Raw genomic sequence first — 27,789 nt, forward strand, 5'->3', positions numbered from 1 at the left:
GTGGGGGGGGGGGGGTGCCTTAACTAAAGTTTGTTGATGCTGGAGCGCAGTAATTACCACACTCCAGCAGTCTTGCTTAATAGTGTATAGGTGTCCTTTGTGACTGCGTGGGAAGTGAAGATGGCTTACCAATACAGTTTATAACCAAAGGCCCTAAAGTTGCAGTCACACTCAGCCCTAAGGAAGCAGCATTTCCCATCATTTCATTTACAGCTAAGTCTTTCAATACTGTAAATCAACCCTAGCCCACAACACCCACGTGTATTCATTTTTTAAGCTTCTATATTGTTCTAGTAAAAAAATAAACAAGTTGCAGCAAACCCTAAGTTGAATGGCTGCATCTGTGAACTGGTTAATTCTTTCATTCTTTAAAAAAAAAAAAAAAATCACAGTTTCAAAGCTGAGCCCACTAACAATGACTACCTTCATCACTCTTTTCAACTACTAAACAAGAGGGCACAAAGCATATACATGCCAAACATTGGCCGGTTGATCCAAAATAGGATGCAAGAGCTTCATAACTCTGCTGGATGGTTCCTAGTCCATGCATCTGAGATATGGCCCTCGCACATTCAAAGCAGGGCTTCAACTCAAACCCAGCCTTCGTAGCCAGGTGTTGTAAGATTTGGAAAGACTCTTCTTCAGAGCTGCTCCTCTGCAACTGAGACATACCTAGCACTGACTCTTCCGCATACAAGCAAACTGCTCGGTTTGCTTCAACAAAGCAGATGAAAGGGCAGAAAGGTTAATCAACATGTTCAAGAATCATCAGTATAAATGCAAATCTTTGGATTTTCTTGCCCCATCCTTGCTTGGGTCAGAAAACACATGCTAGGATTTCCTTTTGAGCAAGCTTAAAAAAACAAACAAAAAACCCCAACAAACAAACACTAGTCTGTTATGATTTGCCTGGTTTAAAAACAAAATTTGCATTTGCTGACGTACTGAAAAAGCTGAGAAGATTTAGCATTAGGAGGGAATGTCATTAATCAGCTCTATCCAGCAATGATAAACAACTATTTATTTATATTGGTTGTCCCAGGCACCTCATTTTGCAGAAATTATTTGTCCTGTAACTCTTCCTATAAATCTGTTTGGTCAATTTTATCCTAAAATGACTGATGGACTCAATCCATTTCAAGCTACTGAGAGCCCCATCACTACGCTAATTTGCATTACTGGCGTAAACTAAATGGTTTAAAACCTGTTTTGACAGAAAATTTGCATAGAAAATAATCTGAATCTGAGTAATGGAATGAGAAAAATAAGTATCCAAGAGATATATCTATGTCAAATTATTTAAACAGTATAACTATTTATTTGTATAAAAATGATGTCTAACAGCCAGTAGTACACTAAGTATCGCACAAAGAAATAAAACGATCTTTATCCCAGAAAATTCCTTGTCTAGCATTATGGAGAAGTGGAACAGCTGGATAAAGGGATATAGCAGAGGTAGGTGGTACAGTATACAATTAACTGAAAGAACAGAACATTTTCATATATTAAGTCTCATAAGATAATAATGATCATCAGCTTAACACATTCTAAATAGCACTGATCTGTACTCATCACAGAGGAGCTTTTAAGGATGATCTGTTATTTTGTTTTTAACTAAAAGGAAAAGATGATGGCTTTTCAAATTTTGAATTTTCAATCCCCCTTCTCCCCCCCATGTACAGGGAGCAGTGGGGAAAAAAAATAAGATGCTGTGAGAGAAGGGGACAAGTGGGCAATCAAGCTGAGTGTCCTTAACAGACTGCAGGAAAGGACTGAACTTGAGATAAGAAATTTAACAGATACAGTCTTTACTTAAATTTTCCCCACTTACCCAGATTGACAGCAGTTAGTTAAGGTTGCCAAGATATAAGCAGCATAAACGCATGCATTTTTGCTGTACACAGTTTCCATTTTCTTAGTACGTTTTTACATTTCTGGCAGAGGTCATCTGAAAAATGCTACAGAAAGTCACACGTGTACAAATCAAAACAAATGATAAAAATGTGACTTTCTGAAGTATTTAAGCCATTTCTAATTTGTTTTTGTTTTTAATGACAGCAATAATTTGACAATGAGACAATTTATATAAAAGCACTAACATAACAAGTACAAGTAGCATAGCTCTGCATTTAAACAGCACACTTGCGCTCCTTTAGATTGTAAGGGCAAGAGGGTATCCCTCAACGACATTAATGCAAGGCATTTTTTTTTAAATGAACCATAAGCAACAGATACAAGTCCTTTGACTTCAATGAGACTACTCTCCCTAGAGGTCAACTCGAGAGAAAGCTCCTGCCAACACCATCTGTGGGCCAAGTTTGTTTGGCAAAAATATGTGGGAGGTCATTCTCAGGAGTTGTTCTTCAGCTCTGAACTCCCTCCTCTGTGTGCCCTGTCACAGCCCGAAGCAATACAAGACCTTTTGTTTTGGGCAAGCTTTCAATGAGGGGCCATTCTTCATCATTGTTCAGAGAGTTTGCTTTATTATACACTCTTTTATTTTAATAATTCATCAGGTTTTATAATTTATCTTGGTTTTTACTGTAAACAGCCTTAGCCCTTTGAGGGGGGTAACATATTTCTAATTAATTAATGGAATTAAATGAATTCTTAAATCAGTAAGACAACTATTTAATGCTTTTCTGGAGGTGGCATGTAGCTGAAGTCTATCTTGCAGGTATTAGCACTCACAAAACAGACAGTGCTACCTGTGAAATAACCAGGCCTTAGAAATATCAGAAATTTCTTTTTCATTACATTCAGAATAGTTTAACAAAAAAGAAAAGAGAGAGAGAGTCTCCCAGGATTAACAGTAATATAACTTTAATAGCATACCGACATGGCCTTCATGGGCTCGTTCTGACATTTTCCACAGCAGTACTCTCTTTAAATTTGCATTGTCATTGTATCACTTCATTCAGGCATCAGGCAATTTCTAAATGAACTCTTCAGGATCCCTACAATCTGCTAAAACAGCTCTCGTATAGCCATGTAAATTAGAAAAATAACTTATCCTCTTTCCCATCCCATAGATCCCAAAAAATACAAAGAAATTAATGACTTTCATAAAGAGTATCAGGTAAAGTCAAATTGCGTCTCCATAGAGCCACCAATTTAATTCTACAGCTTCCTCTAAACAAGAGTTCTAGTTTTCAGCTACAATTCCTGAATAAGCAGCATGAATACAAATGTACTAAATATGCCTTCAGAAGACAGAAGGGAAATACAGAATGACATACAAGGTCAAGCAGAGTATCACAGCAGAGCCAGGCCTAACTGAAGTGAACTCTTAGGTTCCAGTTAAAACATGTCACATAATGTGCTCGCGGTGCTCCAAGACTGAAACACAATGACACTTGTCATTTTTCACTGAGAGTGACATGACTGGTCTCTATCCTCTAATTTCATAAAAAGCCGTGCTGTTAAATCTAATCAAGTCGCATGCGATTGTCCTTCGCCTGGGACTGTGCTCCAAGTCCCTCTGGCTGTCATCTACAACTCATCTTGAACATCTCAGACGCATCATTAATGACCTCCTGGAAAAGAATGACCATCTCAAAGTACCTGTCCTGTCTTACAAGCAAGCCCCCAAGCTCAAACAGCGTCTCTCAAGCAACAGGCTGCCTAACTCCCCATCTCACCAAGGCACCAGACCGCACAACATTCCCAGATGCTTCCTGTGCCCCAACAAATAACAACACAGATTAAAACATCCAAGGCTCATTCATCTGCAACTCTACCAAAGTCATATATGTCACCTTCTCAGTGTCTCTCCACTGTCCTCATTGGACAGAAGAGGCAATCCCTACATGAAAGGATGAACACTGATCTGACATCACCTGGAGAACAACAAGCAGGCCCGTTGCAGAACACTTCAACCTCCCTCTGGACGCTCCATCACTAACTTCAGTGTAGCTGTTCTTAGGCAGTAAGCTTTTAAAAACCGATTCAAATGGGAAAATACAGAACAAGAAATCATACTCAAACTGGGTTAAGTATGCTGTAAACAGGGACTGTGGATTCTTATCCCATTACCTGGATTAGTTTTCATAACTCCTTTGTTCCTGTAGGTCTTCTTATTGCTTGCTTGCTTCTCCCTGCACTGACCCCCTTTCCTTCCTCCTTCTGCCTTTTGTATTCAAAATGTCTATCTTCTTATACACTGCTTTGGGCATGTCCTTTCACAGCAACAGATGAAGTGAGCTTCAGCTCACAAAAGCTTGTGCTAGATAAATCCATCTAATCTGGTTACTCTATAAGGTGCAGATCTACCCTACTAAAACAAATTCACATTCTCCTGGTAGTAGCACCCAAAATTTGATTTTGTGAAAATAAGCTGTTACAAAGCCAAGATGCATGGAAACATTTCCATGGAAACAGTCAACATGGGGGATTTTTAAACCAAAAGGCCTCTTAGATAGTACTACATGAACTCTTCAATGCAAGAAGCATGATAGGGAGATCTGCCAGAACAAAAATAAAGCAACTCAACTGACCTCCGTTACCTAATATAAGCAAAATGAGTAGTGATGAGAAGTAATGTGAATTCTAGACTTGGTCAGTAATTAAAATAGTAGTAACAAACACAAGGAAGTGTTTATGTTAAAATGCTGCAATCTTTTTAAAAAATTAACTTGCACATTACCTGCATGGTGGTAAAAACATGGAGTCTTTCATAAGCACAGATCCGGAAAGAAGAATGTACCAACATCTGGCGATTGTTTCTGAGCTGTGATAAAAAAAACCAAAATCATTGATAGCAATACAAAACGTACAGTGCATCAGGTAAGACCAATGTATCTAAGCTCATATTTAACTGCACTGAAGTTTTAGGATGTCTAAAAATACTAGTAGCACTATAGCATTACTACAACTACTATTAGAGCACAGCCTCAAAGTTATTACTTATATCACAGCGGAAAGATCTGCAGAAAACTTAGGCTAAAATTTACCACTTGCAGTATCATATTTGGAGCTAGTAGAAAAACAAACTTTTAAAAATAAAAATTATGTTTAACTGTACTTAAAGTAAACTCACTTCCATCTCAAAGCAAACTGCAATCTTTATATGCACGAATCATTTATCTCAACACCAAATTCTTTAGCATCAATTAGTACACAGCATTACGTAAGTTTAGCATAGACTGTGAGGAAAAAAAAATACAATATCCAACAACGAATTGTGGAAAAAAATTAAGTAAAATAGTTATCAAAAAAATGGAAGTTAAGAAGGAGCTCAGAATTAAATCTCTCTAGTCTTGGGTAAGGTGCCATAAGGGATTTTTAAAATTCCAAAAGCAATCAGAGCCCATGGTTTGAGACTATTCAGATAGAGGGCTGGCTCCTCCAAAGGGACCGGTACTCCCTGGCAAGTTCAAGTACCAACATCAAGGGAAGAGTGCCATCTACTGAATCATGAATACCAGTCCCAAAAACCATGTTAGGTTTTCTACATGCTACAACCTGCACATTTTTTAAAAACACATTTAAAATATGCATATGTACATCTACTCCTTCAACAAAAGTTGTGTGGCTAACTTCCATGGGCATTTCTAGAAATGACACCCTATTTTATCTGTGTAACCATCGCATTGTCTAAATGACATATGGCTGTATAATCAAATGGTATCAATTTTAAATGCTGCTCAGTTTTCTATTTTTCACTTACCCCAAAACTAAGGGTGCAAACATGTTCTAACAAGCAAACCAGTCTTATATTTCTCCCCGGGAGAGTAAAAATTAACACCTTAAAGCTACATACCAAAAGAGAACTTGGTTTCCCTTGTATCTTTCATAGCGGGCACTTGAAGACATTATTCTGAGAAAGAAAAACAAATGTAGTTGCAATTTTAAACTCTAAAAAGAAATAATAGTTTCAGTAATAACATCCCTTTCATGAAACTTCCCTGATAGTCAACACTTGACGTTTGACTTTTCCTGTAAAAAAAAAGTATCCTTAACTATAAAGCTGAAACCTAATTTCCATTTTTATTATCCATGTAGATACTGCACAACACATTCTTCAAGTGTTTCTGAAGCACTCCTACACGCACTGAAATTACTCCTAGCAACAAAACTGTAAGAACTGAAGTACTTCCAACAATTTTGTTTGTGCTTTGTCTTGTTTGCCTTCCATTTAACATAAGCCAAAAATCATTCCAATGCACAAGTGAGAGTGTTTTCAACATACAATGCATTTAGATATCATTTGTATTGGACAATGCCAATTATCCCACACAACCCTTACCTTAGCTGCTGTTCCCTGAGATGTGACAATATGTCCATTCCATGAAGATAAGTATAGATAATATTTAAGTCCTGAAAACAGAAAAACAAAAAAATAAAGAAACACGTCTTGTATGAAGTATTCAAGTTTAGCATCTAATCATCTTAGATAATTATTTTGCAACACAGGAAACACATCTGAAAACAAAGCAATGGATTAGGAAGCAGCTCAGGACAAAAAGATTAACCCACAGTAAGTTAGCTGTCGACAAAACAAGTTTGTTTTCCAACATGTAAGCATTAAAGTAGCCAAGACCCTAAAGCAGTTGTTACTAATAACTCGTGCCTACATTATTTACAGAGTTCTGTAAATACATAAATCATTGTCCAAGAACTATAACGTACCATATATCAATGCCTTGCATCCCACAATGATTAAAAACACATTATAAACCTTGCAGTGCCTCCTTAAACCAGGGTATTATATCTTATCTACTGAGGTGACACCAGAAAAATTGAGGAGTTTCTCAAAACTGCACTTTATGCTAGTAAAGAGCACAGAAATACATAAACCCTCCTATAAACCAATAGAAAACATTTCTAACCTAACCCAAGACTGAATGTCTGGGAAGGAAAAGATATCCCAGGTCCACATCCGACACCTTGCTGATACCCACAGAGAAAACCCCTCCCCTTCCCATGTTAAAGGTACTTCCTTCACCTTCCACTTCCAAAACTTCAGAGACTAGTTTCACAGCAGCCCTACCCTTTGCCAGCACTGGAAACAAGAGAACTGCTCAAAAGGACCAAGCCCTGGATCTAAGGCATATCAGGCAGAACGTTACCAGCATCACTATGTTAGCATCATGAGTAATTTTTATTAAAGACTTTTTAATTTGATTAATTTTCTCCTAGTAATAACATGAAATAAGTATTCAGTAAGCCTTTTCCCCAACTTCATTCATTAAACATACAAATGGATGCATCTGTGAGCCTAGAAGGACTATAATGATGGGCTCCTTGACTGCAGCAGCTAAAACGTATCTGTAAGAGGATAACACTTTCTAAAAGAAAGTGTCAATTCATTTTCTGTGTGGAAAAAAGTTTCTGATCTTTAAATGAGAAGATACAGCTGCTTAGATCTCTCACTACTCTGAACCCCCTTTAGTCACAAAAATATTTGTGCTGATAGAGTACACCACATGCTAATGGAAAACACACTGGAGCTATTCACCATTTATTTTACTATCTAGAACAGGTGGGCTGTTAGCATGTAAACCATACACTGTACAATAGTCATATATATGTAAATGTCTTTGCAACTTGAACATTTGTGCTCCGAACTTCTAAAGGCACTGGGGACACTTTGTACAAACGATAAAAGACTGTGAGGGTTGGCTTTGGAATTTACAGTAGTTTTATTAGAGAAGAGTTACGTATTGAGCTATGAAACTTTTTGGAACATAATGGATATGGATTCTGTCATAAAAATGAAAGTCCAGAAATAGCTAGAGGCCGAATAAAATTATTGCAATAAAGATCTCAGATTTCTAACGCCATAAACAAAACCTGTGAAAATTGAGCAGAAGACTGCTCAATATACTATGTATTTATTTATTTATTTATTTAAAGACAAAGCATCTGGTTATAACAGGGCTCATGAGCCCAATCTTGATTTAAGATTTCAGGACTTCTTCCTTCCTAACTACTTTAGTATTTGTACTATTGGAAAGCCTAAAAACCCTAGTGGATCACAAGCTCATTGTGCTAGGTGCTGTACAAACCCATCTTAAACATTATAGGTTTCACTGTCAATACATTCTTCCCACAAAGAAATATTATATACACAGTCAGACTCTGTAAGTTTTTCATTTTCATTTCATTTTTTTGCTTAAATATTATCTCCATATACTTAAATAAGCTTTAAGGTAAATACAATGAAACTACTCAAGAAACATGGCTTCTACCAAAATCAAATCTTCATTATACACTGTCAGACCACAATTTATTTCAAATGGAGTGGCTCTCATTTTCTGTAAAAGAATGGGTTATACCAAACACAATCTTAAACTAAATCTTCAAATAAAATGTTGTACTATTTAAGTGTGTTTTTATATATTAATTACTTTCTCTGAAAACAGAAAAGCGTGAAGGATGACGCTCTTCAAAACTACAACCTACACAACTTTTTGACATTTTGTAAAAAACGCACTCACCTTCTATTTACTTCAAAGTAACTTGAGGCACCAGTATTTACATGAGGTTAATTTGCTTATCCACTTTTAAGGAAGAAATGCATCCATTATCTTATTTGGTAAATTATAATTATGCTCAAAGACAACATGATGAAAAATGAGGAAGATTGCGAAGTCAAGAACTCAAACGTTAACAGAATTGCTGGCAATATTCCCTTGAGTGGTCCTAATTCAACTCTTCCCCTCCCCCACAGTTGCACACGCTTATAATAGTGCTTAATTACACACACATCTGCTATCTCTTCCTGCAGGACTACTGCTTCACACTGATGAACCTGGTCAAGGGTTGGATCCGGTTTGGGTAGTAAGGAGACTGCTGTCAGCAGAATTCTGTCCAAATTGCGGAAGAAGCTGGAAGTTACACAGCAAACAAAGTGAAGAATTTCCACAAAAGACCTCTCTCATGGTTAAGGCAGCTGACACTGCTGGAGAACTGAACTCTCTGTGCCTCTGCCCAAGACTTCCTCTGTGAGGCTACACAAGTCACAAGACACGACACTGTTGCATACTACGTTACCACACATACCTTATTTGTCTCAAAATTATGTTCCTAGGCGCACAGTGGATGTGCTTACTCTTCAGTAACAAATCTCCCATATTTTCTTCAGACCCACTCTTCCATTTCAGACGATTTTCCCCTGAAAATATTCAGCTTCTTAGGTATGACGTTGAGCCATCCTACAAGCCTGAAAAACTCACCCTTCCACAGCTTGTTCAAACAGGAAAGCCCAGACTCCCATGGCTTGTTCATACAGGAAAACCGAGTCCTTCCATAGGCCATGTTCCACTGCACAAGCCATTATTTACAACGATTTTCACCTGCAATCCCTCCCCATACAGCCTAGGCCTTCATTCAAAAAAGAGTCAAAAAAAGTAAAGCATCAAGTCTACCGACAGAAAGGGGAACAAGGAAAAGGACTCAAAATATGTTAAACATGTTATTTGACAATATTTTGATATACGGGCCATCCTCAACTTACAACGGTTCGAGTTACAACATTCCGCACTTACAACGTTTATAAATTGACATCCTGTTTCAACCCTGACGTCAGTTTCCACTTTACAACGCTTGATCCGAAGCGAGGCCATGTCAGCGAACAAGTTCGCTGCGTTGCCCATCTGCCTGGAGAACATCTGTCCAAACTTCCTTAAACATTTTCTTTAAGAAAGCAGACAAACCTCAGCCAAGACTCCTGAGAAGACTCCAGCCAAGAACCCTTCAAAAAGTCCAACCAAGAGCACTTCAGAAAGTCCAGAGAAGTTATCTCAAAGAAGTCCGTCCAAATCAATGATTGCTATTTACGATATAAGCACATTAATGTAGCTATATTACTCATCTATAATTGATTGAGTACAAAATTCTGTGTTATTTTTGGTGTAAACAGCGTATCGGGCCTTGGTTCAGCAACCAAGCCCCCTTTTATAACATTGTGTCCTATGGGAAAATTGGTTCTGAGTCGCAACGTTTTGAATTAAGACACAGTTTTCAGGAATCAATTGTGTCGTAAGTCTGAGGACTGCCTGTAAAGCATTCACCTCCTAATTCTAACTTGTATAAATCCCAACTGCTAACAGTGATTGCTGGTGTGTTGAGACCATCAGTAATTATCTCATTGTCCTCAGCAGTCTGTCTGCCCGTATCCATTGTTCCTTGTTCTATTCTTAAAGCCTAAGTTTTTCCAGCAGATGCAGCCTTTCTGGTCTGTTTGTGCTGTGGTTAAAACAGTGGAGTCCTGGTCTGTGACTCCAATACCAAAAAATAATATTGTGTTTACTTCCAACTAGACTTGCTAAGGCCTTTACTCTGGCTTAGGAGAACTGTACTCTCAAGCAGGAGAAACAAACTGCCAGATCCACAGGCTTTTTAGCAATTTGTCAGCAGATAAGAAAGGAATTATAGGATGCATTTCCCTGCAATTACAGAGAACCGTAGGACCCTTCCTGGCCAATGTTCATATGATGCTGTCGCAACCAATTTAACGCAAGATAATACCACCCACCAAACAAGGATAATTCAAATGCTTTATCAAAGTAAGGTTTGAAACCAAAACAAGGGTCTCAGAAGTGACACATTGGTGCACTTTATCTCGTGAAACAGTGGAACAATATCACCATCCTGTACTTCAGAATATATTGTTCTCTGAATGACTGATCAGCATGCTTCATAAGGATATTCATCAGGACTTTAGGTAGGTATGCAGGATATTTATTTAAAGCATCGTTTTGTCATCCAGCAACAATGTACTACAACCAACTAGCCGGGGGACATAGGGTTCTGTGGGGGGGTGTTTTTTGTTTGTTTTGTTGTACTGGTTGGGAGGGTTGGTACTTCACCTCTATATCTTGTATCTCCATTGTGAAGTTTTCCACATAGAGCTAAACACATAAAATAGTCCTATACATTTTAATCTTTTCAAAAGTTCCCTAAGTAGACAAATCAAGACTAAAATAATGCTAGATCTGCATCCAGTTGTAACGCACACTTTTTCTAATTTATATTTCAGCTAACCTTTAAGCTCCTTTCTCCACCTCTTAGTAAAACTTTTCGGTGGCAAAACGCAAGGAATTCTCTTAAGAAGTTTAAATGAGATTTCTACTCTTTATGAGACACACATACAGGTAACAAAGTGTTTCCATATGTTTGAAAAGTGTTCTAAATAGTTCTCTCTATGATCACATTATAAAGAAATATCTGCAAAAATGTTTAACATTAAACAGTCAAACTGGCATAGGTTCTGGAAAACTATAAGCTGACAAAGCTTATATGTAAAAATGAGGGTTTGTTATAAAAAGGCTTTTAAACTGTATACTTTAGGAATTAACAAGTCCTTGCCCAAGGGCTCTTCTGCAGATGGGCTTATGAACCAGACCCTATCGCTTAATTATTTCCATTCACAAAACAAACAGTTCACATAACAGGAATCTGGGAGGACAAAATAGAGCTCATGCCAAAGACTTAGATTCTTGCTAAGGGCCAGGAAAAGTTCCTATTTATAAGGCAAGTAACTTACTACCTGTTCCCCCAATCTTCCTGCACTAGGAGATGCCTAGTACCAAGTAGCAACATGGGATGTGGATGACAAGACACACTACCACATTCAGCCTATACCTTTTTGCCAGTATATCCACACATTAAAAAAATTCAATAGATTTGAAAACAAGTCTCATTCGTTTTTTCTCCTATTGCCTCTAAGTAAGCCAACAGGTGAAGAGTTTGGGGTACATATCTAGAAAAATAAATTATCTTCAGGAATATATCAGCATATCCCCATCCTGCTTTGGGGTGCAGAGGGGTTCCCACTACTTACTTCCCCCTCTTACTGCTGCACTTACTTGCATCCCACAGCTCATAACTGCGAACCTTGGGTTCTGATTCTCTGACCACTGAGGCCAAATTCAATATACTGCTGAGCACGCATCCCACAGCCAGCTCAGAAATTACTGGAACCTGAGAAACACGATCATTGGAGCAGCCTAAAAACATACTACCTTTCTTACTTTAAAGTACTCATAAATAAGAGGCTAGTGGAGGAATGGAGCAAAAAATTGGTTTCAGGAAGGTTCAATTCTGGGAAAATATTCCTCCTTTCAAAAGTATTTAACACATCAGCTTTGGGCTGTTGAGAGAAACGAATCTGAAGAGATGAAAAGAGCTGCACTAGACAAAAGCAGAAGGAAAAAAAAAACCTCAGGTCACTCTGGTATCACTATGGGAGAATGGGTCTGACTTACACTGGCCAGTACAACTAGTTAAGTGATTATGAACCGAAAAAGTCAATGTTATGCACTGCACTTTTAGTGAGCTGTGTTTATGATCTACTTATTCCCTGGCCAATAGTAGCTTGTAGTATTCTGAGTTCACTTGCTTTTCTTTCTTCAGGAATGTTTCATTTTCAAAGAATGGCCTATTTCTTTAACCTGTATAATTTGCATATTTTGTGTGCATACTACAGAGTGGGAAGATTATCCTACAGAACATGTCCTCCTTGAAACTGCATGCCTTGATCTGCTGCTGCTATAGTACACTGACTCTATGGATACACCATGCAAATTTTGCCCTTACTACATAATAGATTTTTAAAATAGCTGACGCTAAAGCAGACACATGCACATTCACAGCCAAATCCACCAGGACCTTGACAGTGAGGCTTACATATCATTCTCTCTCTCGAAAAATTTACACTTCTTTTTATTTGGGAAACTTCCACCCTTAGATGCTGTACACAAAATGGGACTAGATGTTGATAAAAAAAGAATTTAGTTTAAATTACATTTCAATTCAATTGCTTGAACTATAGATTAATCACAGGTTATGTGGCCACCTAGTGGAAATAAGCAGTGATTCTGGCTGCTTGGTGCAATTTCTTAACATTCTAGTTCAACATAAAAATCTTTATATTAATGGACATCCACTTCGCTCGCCGCTTTCAAAAAACTGAAAACGAAATTAGGGGTTGTTTAAAGATATACAGCTCAACTTCCAAAAAGGGGTTAATGATACAAACCAGACTTGGTATAAAGAATAACAAGACAATTTAATGGAGAAAACGGTCATAACAAGAAAGTTAAGAACAAGCACTATAAAAAATAATATCAAAATGCAACAATGATTTCACTACTCTAGCCAAAACAAAATTAAAGTAAAGCTATCTTGCAACCCTACCCTCTTAGACTATCCTCCCATTGTTGCTGCACTGCTTTCCCACATCTCCGAATACTCCTCCACTGCTAAACACTTAAAATCCTTCCAAAGGATTTTAGGCAACCTTTTGCACCTGCAGGCTGGAATGACCTACCCCGGGTTGGAGGTAGGTGGGTTAGGAAGTGCTAGGACCCTACTACCTCCAGCATTCACAAGTACAGCAGCACATGGAAAGCGCCTGTTACCAGCAGTTATCCCAGCAGTGGCACAGGGAAAGCACCTGCAAAAGCCAAAAGAAAAATGCCACCAAAACCCCACATCCACAGACTGGATCAAAAGGTTCGCAGACCAAACCGCAACCTGCAGCCTATAGGTTGTCAGCCCTATTCCAGGGCAAACGCATAGGGCAGTTCAGATTTTTTAAATCTTGATTTTCTGAACTTTCATCCCTCTAGATTTAAAGCCTAAGGTTCCTATTACCTAATTTCAGATGTTCATCTGCATGCCTCAATCACTGAATGAAACTATTTACTCTACATCATTATGTAGTTAATGAGTTTTAGATCAATGTTCTTACTAAGCCCATCAGGCTCCTCATAAATTGGAAGTTACAGATCTATTGTATGGATGAAATAAAGAGGGAATCTGAGAGGGAAATGGGGATGTGTGTGAATTGTACAGCAGCTATAAAAGGTAAGGTGGTACCTATAATAAGGTAACATCAGCTATAAAAAGGCAGGTCCAGGCAAGCGCAGTCATGCAGTATGTGGCACCATAAATACGTCTGCAACGTCACATACTGCAGTCATGTGTTATCTGCGCTGCAAGGGTGCACTACGCGTGCGTGCGCTGCTCTGTTTTTTTTCCCCCCACAAGTGTTTTTTGATCCCTGGATATCCACAAGTCAAAAAAACCTGCAGGGGGAAATAAAATAGAACAGCACATGCACCAGCAGCACCAGCTGAAAAACGGAACTGGGCTGCCCAGAGCCATGCTGCAGCTGCCAGCCAGATCCCCACTGCTGTAGCCCCAGGAGGCCTCCAGAACCACAGGTAAGGTTGCTGGGGCCAGCACAGCACTGGCCCCGGCCTCCCCTACTGCCCTCAGGGTAACTTGCCACACACCAAAGCGCGTGTGGCATGGGCGTTCCCAGAGACAAGTAGCTGAGGCACAAGGTGTGCCCCTGCTACTTGTCCTCAGGGAACCAAACGTCCATGCCTGTCTGGATGCGGCCAAAGAGCAAGTTTGCTGGACAAGCCTCTAGAGGTAAGCAGGCCACGTATTTTTGCTTGGCTGTATTTTTTTTTTTTTTTTAACCTCTCACACTGCTAGATTCATTTGTTAGGATTTTCTCATTCCAACTGCCAGAATTGAGAAGCTGCTGATCTACAATATAATTTATAAACAGTAGCATATAAAACTTTCTGACTGATTATGGCTGAAGTTGAAGGAAGTGGCATGAAATAAGCAACTGAATGGGCTAAGGAGCGTAAACATGTCTTGTGACATTTACAGCACAGCAGTTGCCCTGCAAAATGCAGAATATCCATTTTGTCATATTCTTTGTATCAGATGTGCAACTGAATAACATCCTGCATATCAAAGTGAAAAAGCAGGACATCAGGAGATATCTCTGACACCAAAATGTGGCAGAGATCAGTCAGTTATTACAGCATAAAAATATGGAGAACAAAAACTTACAATTAAAAACATTCAGCCTTCATTTATATTGACGTCCTCCCTTCAGCACAGTAGGCAATTCAAGTAATGGAACTACTTTACCCTGAATCTACTCCTTTTCACCAAACCATTAGAGATGCTCCAAGTGAAAATAATAAAGTAAAATGTGTAATAAAAGAATACCACTAATGTGAATGCAAAGTTCACATTGTGTTCAACAGAGGTTTGGCTGAACACAAAAGCATGCTGGATAACTACTCAAAAAGGTTCAACTTCCTATTGACACAGTCTGAAAAGAAAACCAAATGATTTTGGAAGACTGGACCAACAGAAATCCCGTGAGGTTCAACAAAGACAAGTGCAAAGTCTTGCACATAGGATGGAAGAATCCCATGTACTGCTACAGGCTGGGGGCTGACTGGCTGGACCTGCAGGTTACAGTTACAATAAGCTAGGTATAAGCCAGCAGCGCACCCTTGCTGCAAAGAAGGCTAATGGCAGTGTGGGCTGTATTCATAGGAGTATTGCCAGTAGATCAAGGGAAGTGATTATTCCCCTCCACTTGGCACTGGTGAGGCCACATCTGGAGTACTGTGTCCAGTTTTGGGGGCCCCACTGCAGAAAGGATGTAGAGAAATTGGAGAGAGTCCAGAGGGGAACAAAAATGGTGTGGGGACTGGGGGGCATGACTTGAAGAGAGGCTGAGAGAACTGGTCTTATTTAGTCTGGAGAAGAGAAGATTGAGAGGGGATTTAATAGCAGCCTTCAACTACCTGAAGGGGGGTTCAAAGGAAGATGGAGCTCGACTGTTCCCAGTGGTGGCAGATGACAGAATAAGGAGTGATGGTCTCAAGTTGCAACAAGGGAAGTATAGGTTAGATATCAGGAAAAACGCTCTCACTTGGAAGGTAAAGAGCACTGGAACAGGTTACCCAGAGAGCTGGCAGAATCTCCATTCTTGGAGTTTAAGACCCGGCTAGACGAAGCTTTGGCTGGGATGATATAGCTGGGGATAGTCCTGTTTTGAGCAGGGGCTTGGACTAGAGCAGTGGTTCTCAACCTTTTTGTACCAGGACCCGTCTGTAAACATTGATGGCCAGTCCCAACCCAGTGCCCCTCACTCCCAACCTGGTGCCCCTGCCCCCAGACCCCTAGTGTGTGGGATGGGGAAGATGGGGGTGTGGAGCACAGGGGGCTCCAAACAGCCCCTCATCACAGGCTGGAATGCTGCCAGCCTGCAAGGGAAAAGCCACTGTTTCCCATGTTTTTTCCTTTAAAGAAGAATCCATTTTCAAAGTTTGTTCGTGACCCTTTCATATATTCTTGCCACCCACTTGTGTCATGACCTGTGAGTTGAGAAACGCTAGGCTAGATGATTCCCTGACATCCCTTTCGACCCCAATTTTCTATGATTCTATGGTTTTGCATTTCAACTTCCCAAAAATGCCTTGAACCACTACTAGCCTTAGAATATGACAGGAAAATAAAATAGCCAAGGCAAAGATCCAAATTAAATGTGGTAAAAATACTAAAATGGAAACTATATTGAAAAAAAAATCTATATTTGGTGTTTTTATTGAATGCACAAAAACACAGTGGTTAAAATAAAAGAAGTCATGACGGTCAGAGACTTAAGTACAGGTCAACTGCATATAAGTAAAGTGCAATTTTTATGGTTCTTCCGGGGGACGAGGGGAAGGTCAGCTTAACTGAAACAACACAGTACTGCCCTAGGGCTAACCTGATTTATGCAGCCTTCTTTGAAGTTTATTGGAGCTATATTTTAATAGGCTGATTTATTCCCTCATCTGTGAGGTTCTCAGTGAGACTCTAGAAGAAAAACGTTTCTCCCTACCCACCTATCACTTGGGCAGATCATTCCATTCAACATTTAAGAGTTTTTTGTTATTTAAATGTTCCCACCCATTGCCTGATCTCTTATTCTAGTAAACAAACTTTCTAAAGTTGGCAGTAGGAACTTGTTGAAAAAGTGATGATGTGATAATGGGAGATTCTAAATACAATTACAACTCCTACCCACCAGTTCATCAGAAAGCTTCTAAAACAGATTGTGTAGATGGGCCTGGGGCCAAAGGGTGTGACACGTCAAAATAAAAAATGCAGTTACCCAGATGTAAATCAATTACTGACGTTTCAAACTATAAGTACAAAGCAGTCGGAGTACTCTAAACTGTTTCCCTAATGAGATACAGAGTTTCACAAAACCAGACCACGTTACTCAAATCCCATAGATGTGAAACTTCTGCTTGCTTTCTTGCTATTTTGAAAAAGATCAAGCTATCCTAAACTGTGGCTCTGAACAATCAGAAAGGGTTATAAAGGATTAACTATATGACAAGGCTGCCTGAATTAGCAAAGACTGGACTCTATGACCTGGGAGATTCTGTTCAGTCTTGCACACCTACAGGTTTGGGCTTCATAAACTGGTTGCACCTTCACTGGGAGATAAATGAGTGGGCTCAAAAATAAACAAGAAACAATTTTGCTACTAGTAAATATTATTGGGTCTGAAGCAGAAATTAAACTGGCTCGGGGCAAGTGAACTGCTGCATGCGGTCTGGAGTACCTTGATGAGCCCTGGGGCATGGAAACAACAGTTTATTGTTTACACGACTTTACTGTAAATAATTCTTTATATAAAGAATCTTGCAACAGCCCTCACAAGGGTTTGAGACCTAGTCTTGTTGCCGTCTTGCCATAAAGGAAGTTCTTGCTGCCTCACCCAGACTGTCTCCTGGGATGCCCCACTTCCTGCACAATCTACGCTTCCAAGAGGACTTACTCTGTCTCATGCAGTCCATCATAACTGGAAAGATCATTTTTTCTACAGTCTGCTTTCCAAAAAACAAGGTGTGTGGAAAACTATTGTGTTCCAGCTATCAATAATGCTCCAGAAAGGACAGAAAAAACACTTAAAACTTGTACAACAGAAATTTCACTTAAAAGACCAAGAAGAAACAGCCGCGTCTGCAAGCTCCAGGCAGGTTGCAAACCTGTCCCAAAAAACTATGTGAAACCTGTCTCTCAATTCCACCCCAAACACTTTAAATTCCTGTTGAAAGAACATATGCTTGGCTCATTCAAGGCTCCCTACACCCAGCCCCAGTGAGCTTGCCAAACCAGCTAGGGCTCCCTAGTTTAACACAACCTGATTTTTAGGATGCAAACTGATTGCATGAAAAGATTTTGTAAAAAATATAAAAGCATAAATAAATAAAGCGGCTTTTTCTGGACTGATAACTGTTCTGACTTCACAAGAAACAAAATAAGGAAAGCTAAACAAAGATGAGAGGGGTGTTTTTAAGACAAACCGTTGAAAAGTCCATTACTTCTTAATACCTTTAACTCAAAATTACAAAAACTTTTTAAAGAAGAGTCTCCAGAAGAGATGAGAGAGAGTTCACCATAAAGAACAAATTTCTCCTAAGGATCCTTCAAGGGAAGGAAAGACCAGTTCAACATACATGCTATTCCTAGGTTAATAACTAGGGCTATCTTTATGCATGATAATGGGCAAGCAAAAAAGGCAGCTTTTAAAAGTGTCTTGTAGGTTTTCTTTTACAAAAATGAAGACACTTGTCTGTATTTTGGAAACAACAGCCATGCCAAACAGCTTTATGCCAATCATGTGCTAGATTAGGGGTTGACAACGTTTTTGGGCAGAGTGCCAAAAACACTCACAAATTTGACTTGTAAGATGTTGGCATGCCAGAAGTGGACAGTGGGGGAGCTGCAAGGGGTCCAATCCTTGTTGTGATAGCACCAGCCCAGTCCCTTCCTCAAGGCACACATGCCAAGCGAAATGCTTTCGTGTTACACTAGCACACGTGCTGTGGGTTCCTTACCCATGCTAGCTCTGATCGAGACACTGCCTGTGTGCAATCCTAGGCAGAAAATGCACAAGAGAAGAAAGCTATGTAGTTGAAAGCAGGCACAACATATGTGTGTGGCATACCACGGAGGACTGGTGCTCCATAAAAAAATTAGGAGAGAACCAAGAGGAGATACAAGAACGTAAGACTGGAAACAAACTGAAACAGAAGCGGGCATGCCTTTGACTGTCAAGACAAGGGATTCAAATTTTCATAGTTTCATAGTTAGCAGGGTCGGAAGAGACCTGAGCAGACCATCAAGTCTGACCCCCTGCCATGGCAGGAAAGAGTACTGGGATCAAACGACCCCAGCAAGGTGTTTGTCTAGCCTTGTCTTAAAGACCCCCAGGGTAGGAGCCAGCGCCACTTTGCTTGGAAGTTGGTTCCTGATCCTAGCCGCCCTGACCGCGAAGTAGCGCCTCCTGATGTCTAGTCTGAAGCTACCCTCTGCCAGCTTGTGACCGTTATTCCTAGTCACTCCTGGCAGTGCTCGGGGGAACAGGGACTTCCCTAGTGCCTGCTGGTCCCCTCTGACTAGTTTGTAACAGGCCACTAGATCCCCCTTCAACCTTCTCTTGTGGAGGCTGAACAGGTTCAGGTCCCATAGCCTCTCCTTGTAGGGCCTACCCTGCTGCCCCCTGATCATGCGAGTGGCCCTCCTCTGGACTCTCTCCGTGTTGTCCACATCCCTCCTGAAGTGCGGCGCCCAGAACTGGACACAGTACTCCAGCTGCAGCCTGATGAGTGTCACACAGAAGGGGAGTATCATCTCCTTGGACCTGCTTGAGATGCATCTGTGGATGCATGACAAGGTGCAGTTGGCTTTCCTGACTGCATCCCCACACTGCCAGCCCATGTTCATCTTGGCATCAATGATGACTCCAAGATCCTTTTCTGCCTCTGCACAGACGAGAAGGGAGTTCCCCAGCCTGTAGGTATGGTGCTGGTTCTTCCTCCCCAGGTGCAGCACCTTGACCTTGTCAGTATTGAATCCCATCCTATTCTCGTCCGCCCACCCCTCTAACCTGTCCAGGTCCAATTGCAGCCTATTCCTTCCTTCTGACGTGCCCAAATCCCCCCACATCAGCAAATCTGAACAGGGTGCTTTTTACCCCCTCATCCAAGTCACTGATGAAGATGTTGAACAGTGCGGGTCCGAGGACCAAGCCCTGGGGGACCCCCTGCCCACATCCCTCCAGGCCGAAAATGACCCATCCACCACCACTCTCTGGGTGCAGCCCTCCAGCTAGTTGGCGACCCAATTGACTGTGTAGGTGTCGACACCACAGCCCCCCAGTTTCTTAATGAGAACAGGGTGAGAGACAGAGTCGAAGGCTTTCTGAAAGTACAGAAAGACTATGTCCACTGCTACCCCTGCATCTAAGAATTTGGTGACCTGGTCGTATAAGGCCACCAGGTTGGTCTGACAGGACCTGCCTCTATGCTTAGGGGCAGCCAACACGGGTTCATTAATCTCCCCGCTGGCCCCTTGCAGACAAGCGCCAAGATAATTCTCTCAAAAAGCTTCCCCAGGACAGAGGTAAGACTAACTGGCCTATAGTTCCCTGGGTTCTCCTTCCTCCCTTCTCCCTTTTTTGAAGATGGGAACCACATTGGCCCTCTTCCCGTCCTCTAACACCACACCAGAGCACCACGAGTGCTCATAAAGCCGTGCCAGGGGTCCCGCAACAACCTCAGCTAATTCCCTCAGCACAGGTGGAGATCATCCGGACCAGCTGATTTGAATACATCCAGTCCCTCCAGAAGTTCCCTGACTAGATCCTCCCTGACCTTTGGCCTAGGTGCACCTCCCCTGGGGCTGAAGATTTTGCTTCTTGTTATCTCACTCACCCCAAGTCACCTCAGCTGGGACTTGAACCCAGATCTCCCATGTGGCTCACACAGCTACCGCTGGTTTTGTTAGGCAGAAGCTGACTTTCTCCCGTCCTTATTCTAGATATACAAAGATTTCAGATATGCAAACACATGCATTTCTTAGAGCACAGACAGCAAGTTGAAAAAGCAGCAAATGGCAGACTTCCTTACAGCTTTCCTTATGATGATTCAGCATGCTCCCTGTATAGGCTGAATGCATCTTCTATTTGGAAATCCTGTCAGTCTCAATAAAGACTTTGTCACACTGTCAGGGGTGTAGCAGGAAAAAGGAAATGTTACTCAGTGTGGTTCATGTTTTTTCCTTACTTCCCTCCTTTTATTTCATAGAAGGCTGAAATCAGCCAGATTTCCTTTATTCTCTGTTTAAGGCCAATTTGAAAAAAGAGTCCTCTCAAATCCTTTCCTGATGGTGTAACAATACCAGCAAAGATAGGAAGATACGTGTATATAAATAGCTTTGGCCACATTTTGCACTGATCTCTCTCCCCAAGTTTAATAGATTCACTGACACTGGTGCAAGATATGTAACATCCCTTGTGCCTGATGGAGAAATGTGTTATCAACTGCCCTCTCCAGGTTGCAGCAAGGTGGCCACTTCAGTTTGTGCAACAACCCTGTAGGATTCCCCTAAGCTGAGATGGGCAGGATGATAAATATTAAATCAATGCCTCCTCCAGTAGCCCTGCTCACACTCCTTCCTCAGTCAGCACCATTCACACTTTAATTTAAATTTAAAGGTTTAAAAACATACAGAAAAAATACTGCCTCATTCACCAGTTAAGCAGTTTTTCCCAGCCCCAGCACAGGGTAATGAGTCACAAAAAAATCACTCATTAATTACCAAAAAGGGGGGAAAAAAGCCCAACTTGGAAGTTCAGAATTAATTACAACACATCAATGAGTGAGCAAGGGGGATCTGCAGAACAAGCGGACTAGAAGATACTTTACAGAAAGGGCAACAAAATGACAACTGGAATATCAGTAGCAAGGAGTGCACAGGAGTCGAGATTCAAGAGATTGCATACATTTAAAGGAAGCCCAAAATGACTGAGGTATATATTATAAAACTGGGCAAGCGGCAACAGGGTTTGTTGTTAAAGTCACTGCCTAAGCAGACTCCACCCAGAAGTGTTTAGAGAGAACAAACTGGTCCAACCACTTCAGAAACAGTATTATGTTCTTCAGACAATAATCGCAGGATTAACTATCTGCAGCAGATTACAATTTTTTTCTTTCCTAAATTCTTATCAAAAACATATACAAGCTGTAACTTCATATAATAGTGTCTTATGTATTAAAGTAGCCTGCTCTCCAAAGGCACAAATCAAACAAATTGATCCCAAACTATGATCCATACAGTTGTTAATTCATGGAAAATTGGCTCCACAGCTGGTGCTGACTCTTCTTCTTGTTTCCAGCTATTTATAGAGGTAGAAATACTTCTTCACAATAGAGTCTGGGTTTCTGGAAAAGCAGCTAACTCCATTAAGACAACTGCATTTAAAGGGTAAAAAGAAATAAGTATCATCCATGGTACTAGGATCCTGAAGAACATAGCAATGCTCAGGGTATAGGACAGAAGATATCTGGGGAGGAAAGAAAGACCAGGCAGAAGAACAGAACAGATGAGGCAGAAAAAGATTAGGGCAAAACAAAGATAACACACCATAAACATTTCCTTACTGTTACTTTTAAACAGAAACAGCCATGCTTTCCTACTACGCGACTGAAATTGGGTAAGGGAAAGAGAGAAACTAGTTTAGATTATGGCTGCAGAGATATAGATAGTGAAAGTTTCTCTGCCATTCAAACAAAAACAAATTTCCATGTTATAAACATGTACTACTGTTCTCTCTCTCTTTATAACGATTGACCCCCGCACCAGCATCCCTTTATACACACATACCATATTCGGCCTATTTAAAATGTAAACTGCCCAGAATGGCAACTTTCTGTTGTGCAACTGCATGGCAGCTACCATGCTGGAGTTGATGCCTCCAGAGCCCCTGAACAGCTCCCGAGCTTGATCTCTTCTCCCATGGTCTGGTACAGTTAATTCCATCTTTCCAGATTCTGCCTCCACTCTTCCTTTCTTCTAGGCCTCTCCACTTAATACTTGCTTCCCAATAGCTGGCCGTTTCTAACTGACCAAAGGGCAACACGTTGCTCATGTTAGCAATGGAAACAGTCACTGGTGGTTTTTTGTAGCCACCCCTCCTTTTCTCTTGCAGCTGAGTTTTGATCCATGGGAACAGATACCAACATAGCTCAAACTGGGGAAAAACTACATTTTCCAAGTTCCAAACAGAAGCCAAGCTTCACACGAGAGAGGTTAAAATGAAACGGCTTATGGAAGACTGTTCAAATGTTTAATAGACACATGCCCGATTTGCTGGCCAACCTCATTTCGCTCAGAGGGGTTCAGATATATCTGAACTAATGGGTCAGATTAAAAATATAGGCACATCAGGAGCGTGCCTATTCCCCAAATCCTAGAACCACATGAAGACATGGAAGTGAACCATTGTTAAAAAAAAAGTCAAAAAAAAATTCTAGACCTTGTAAAGTTGTAAGTAGAAAAGCTTGAAAACATTAACTACATGTCACTAATACAGTACTGAGAGAATCTGCCAGTAGAGGGATGAAGAACTGATCCTACTGACCTCCAGACCAAGTCCAGAATGCTGTAGGGGAACATGATGTTAACTGGGAAAGTGTGGATGTGTTGGTGGCTCTGCAAGATTGGGCTCTGTCAAGAAGGAACCTGAGCCCTGCCCAGGGCTCCTTCTCTCTTATCTTTTGATTCACAGATAAACTGGAAAAAAAAAAACCATGTAGCAGCATTTTCCCAGCTGACTCCTACTTATAGTTACAAATGAATTTCCAAATTGCATTCTCTCTCCTTGCTTAGAATGCTTTTTTAGCTGTGAAATAGTGAAGATGTAAGTTTGCACATTCTGTCAACAGAGAAAATTCACATTTTCTAAAGCTATAGCTTCAAACTACCTAGGAAGTCAGGCAAGAAAGCACTGCAGTGGGCACCACCTGTTGCAATAAAAAAAACCTTCCAAGTATGAACAACAGACGTTACACATTACTACACGAATACAAGTTTCTAGAAACAAGATAGCAACCTAAAAAGCTTGCTGACAGCTATCTTGGCAAAAAAAATGCCCAGTTAGAGGCACAGGCAGTAGTATCCTGTCCTGAACTTTCAGCCAATATTCCAACACATCAAGTCCAAGTTGCTAGTGTGAAAAACAGGGAGATAGAGGACCATTGTCAAAATTTAATCACTGAAGTTGAGGGGTGACCAGGGATATGGGATCTCGCTTTGAACCTCTCTTCCATTAACACCACACTACATACTTCAACCAAGATTTAGCCCCTTTTTCTCTACCTCAAAAACAGATTTATATACATGCAGCATACTATAAGAAATTCTCACTGAGAAGCAGACCTAATTCCTTCAGATTAAAAAAAACAATTTGTAGAATCATCCTACTTCAATAAGGTGATTTCCTTTCAGTTTTATGAAAAATGTCATCACAGTCCCTGCCAGCTATCTGGACTTTATGTGATGTTTTATGACAGCTAACAAACAAGAGAAAGCATTTTCACATGAGACATCCAGCATGACAGAACCAAAGTATAAACCAAAGTAAATTTACTTCTTAAGAAGAAAAAAAAAAGGGAATCACCACAACACTATAGCCATTGTCTCATACAATTCTGGGAGGCATAAAGATCGAATTCATAATTTACTTGTGGTCATAAGTTTAAAAAAATCTTTTATAACCTCTGTGTTTCATAAGCTCCAACATCATCTAAGTACACAGTACTCTATCATTTAGTTATTTCACTTGGAATAATGCATTGCCTAAACACTATCTAGGGATGCAATTTAAACAAACAAAAATGGGAAAAAAGAAGAAGGAATTTAAGATAGTTTTGGTTGCCCTTCCTGGACAACACTAAGGCTCATTTTATGATCCACAGCGGTTCTGTGGAGATGACTGATGCCATGCGGCATCTGACTCCTTACAGAATTTTGCTCTTGCCTGGGAACATAATAAACATGATGTACTTCCAAAACGAGAACAAGCATCTTGCAGCGTAAGCCCAACATGCTAGAAGTATTTCATTTTTAAAAATCCAGAGTTGGAGTTTACAGCCTCAGATTATTCCTGGGATTAAGCCCAACAGTCACAGGGAAATACAGAAGATGAGTGTACAGAGCTCCACCAGGCAGGTGAAGGGGTGACACTGATGGAGAACCCAACTTCCAACTCCCCTGACACAATTTTATATCACAGAAAGTGAGGGTTGAAGGGACCTCAGGAGGTCACATCTACTACAACCCCCTGCCCAAAGCAGGACCATCCCCAACTAGATCATCCCAGCCAGGGCTTTGTCAAACTGGGCCTTAAAAACCTCCAAGGATGGAGATTCCACAGCTTCTCTAGGTAGCTTATGCCAGTGCTTCACCACCCCCTCATGAGACAGTTTTTCCTAAACTTCCCTTGCTGCAACTTGAGACGTTGCTCCTTGTTCTGTCGCCTGCCACCACTGAGAACAGTCCAGCTCCACCCTCCTTCGAACTCCCCTTCAGGTAGCTGAAGGCTGCTATCAAATCCCCCCTTGGTCTTCTCTTCTGCAGACTAAATAAAATCCCGTTCCCTCAGCTTCTCCTCACACATCATGCGCCCCAGCCCCCTAATTATTTGTGTTGCTCTCCACTGGACTCTCTCCAACTTACCTTTCTGTAGTAGGGGGCACAAAACTGAACACAGGACTCCTCACCAGTGCTGAACAGAGGGGAAAAATCACTTCCCTCAATCTGCTGACAACACTCCTACCAATGCAGCCCAATATGCCTTTAGCCTTCTTGGCAACAAGGGCACACTGCTGGCTCATATTCAGCTTATCGCCCACCGCAACCCCCAGGTCCTTTTCTGCAGAGCCCGATAGCCCCCAACCTGTACTGGTGCATAGGATTGTTCTGTCCTAAGTGCAGGACTTTGAACGTGTTCTTGTTGAACCTCATGACATTTCTTTTAGCCCAGGCCTCCAATTTGCCTAGGTCACTCTGAATCCTAGCCCTACACACCAGCATATCTACTACAGCCCTCTGCTTAGTGTCATCCACGAGCTTCTGAGGGCGCACTCTATCCTGTCTTCCACATCATTGATGAAAATACTGAACAAAAGCAGCCCCAAGACCAATGGCTGGGGCACTCCACTTGATACTGGCTGCCAACTGGACCTTAAGCCATTGATCTCTACCCATTAAGCCCAACGATCCAGGCAGTTTTCTATCCACCTTACAGTCCATTCACCCAACCTGTACTTCCTTATCTTGCTTGCAAGAATGCTGTGGGAGACGGTATCAAAAGCCTTGCTAAAGTCAAGGTATATCACATCCACTACTTTCCCCACATCCAGAGAGCCAAGTGTCTCATCACAGGAAGCAACCAGGTTGGTCAGGCATGACTTGCCCTGGGTGAATCTATGCTGACTGTTCCTGATCACTTTCTTCTCCTCCAAGTGCCTAGAAATTGATTCTTTGAGGATCTGCTCCATACTTTTTCCAGGGACTGAAATGAGGCCGAGTCATCTGTAGTTCCCTGGATCCTCCTTCTTTCCCCTCTTAAACACGGGCACTATATTTGCCTTTTTCTAATCATCCAGGACCTCCCCTGATAGCCATGAGCTTTCAGAGATAATGGTCAACAGCTCTGCAATCACATCAGCCAACTCCCTCAGCATATTTCTCTCTCGAAAAGTAGCATCTCACTTGAATCTAATTTTATATCATTCATCCTAAATGCAAGTATGGCTAGAAAGTTATGACATATTATCTGATGAGATCTGCACAAAAAGGCATTTTTTTGATCTCTCTCTTTTAGTAACTTCGGATTTACCATCCATTCATTACAGCAGAGAAGCTTTACACTAGTGTGCTCTGTGCAAGTAAAAAGATTCAAGACGTCATTAAAAATTGCTCATGTATATACACTGAAGGAATAAGGAATCTACTACAGTCCTGAAGGCTTAATCTTCCATACCTTCCCGCATAACTCCCTCACAGTATATAAAAAAAATGTATGGTTTAAAATGGTTTCTCTCTTTGTAGCTGTTTGTTTCTCTCCCTCTTCTGTCTACTAGAGATCAGACATTTGAGGCTGACTTTGCAGGGGTCTGGAAGATATTTAAGTGGTACGGCATTTCCAACCCTTATACTGACAATACTGATCTAGAATCTCAAGTCTGGTCTGCACTGAGTTTTCCCCAAACTTTTCTGTTTAGGGATCCATTTTTGTAAGCCAAAATAGTTGCGCTGGTAAAAGTACTGGGCTGGATACAGTTATGTCATTATTAAGGTGGATTTACAATGGTCACTTATCCTTCCTGTATCAGAACAGCTAAACTGGCATAAAGCACCTTTATATCACCACAGTTATATCCATACTAAAGAAGTAACTTTTCAGTATAGTTAGAGCGACACAATGCTCTTGTGTAGACCAGCTCTTAAAATATCTTGCTCAACTCCTTTGCTCACCTAAGCATCCTGTTCGAGCAAGCACTTATCTGCAAGACTATTGTCAAATTATGGAGGTGCTTCTTCACCTCACAGCTGTAAGTGCCATTTTTGTTTGTTTTAACCCACGTATCACCCACAGGAGCAGAACAGTCAGCTAAACTCACTAAAATTATACTTCCTCATTTCTGGATAATACTTGCTGGTATCTTGTAACAGAGAAATTGTGTTGGCTAATTGAGGGAATTCCTCAACTTAGTCAAGAAGCAAAGCCATTCTGTCAGAAAATAAACTATGAAGTCTGATCACTAGTTAAGTCATAGGAATTTCTTTGTAACCTGGGGATGCTGTTCTCCGACGAACAGAAGTTTATCAACTCCTCCCTTAACTTCCAATATTTCTTATTTGTAATCTTGCTTATCACTGATGATCCCACTGGACAATATGCGTCACTATGCAGATCTAAAGTTGAGCTACACAAATGTACTCCCCTATTCTAATATTATAAAAACCTTAGTCTGTCTATTGGCCCATAATGCTTTACTCGCACTGTGCCTGGCTGTCTTGGCAGCCAATTGGAGTGCTCTACACAGACAGAGGCAGCGGGGGGCGGCAGGGAATGGAGTGCCGCCATAACGGAGGGGACGGAGGTTGGGG

General features: G+C 40.9%; 1 protein-coding gene across 6 annotated transcripts in view; it reads right to left on the reverse strand.

The window, feature by feature from the left end:
- Positions 1-27,789, reverse strand: part of RAPGEF6 (Rap guanine nucleotide exchange factor 6) — a 266,305-nt gene that overhangs the window by 205,893 nt on the left and 32,623 nt on the right. For all 6 annotated transcript variants that reach the window (XM_019506313.1, XM_019506311.1, XM_019506309.1 and 3 more), the window contains exons 2-4: positions 6,248-6,318; positions 5,762-5,818; positions 4,646-4,729 (exon numbers count right to left, since the gene is read on the reverse strand). In XM_019506313.1, coding sequence (XP_019361858.1) covers positions 4,646-4,729; positions 5,762-5,818; positions 6,248-6,318 — 212 coding nt within the window. The remainder of the gene's footprint in view (positions 1-4,645; positions 4,730-5,761; positions 5,819-6,247; positions 6,319-27,789) is intronic.

Source organism: Gavialis gangeticus, unplaced genomic scaffold, assembly GCF_001723915.1.
Source record: "Gavialis gangeticus isolate Ggan-Ray unplaced genomic scaffold, GavGan_comp1, whole genome shotgun sequence".
NCBI classification, from domain to species: Eukaryota; Metazoa; Chordata; order Crocodylia; family Gavialidae; genus Gavialis; species Gavialis gangeticus.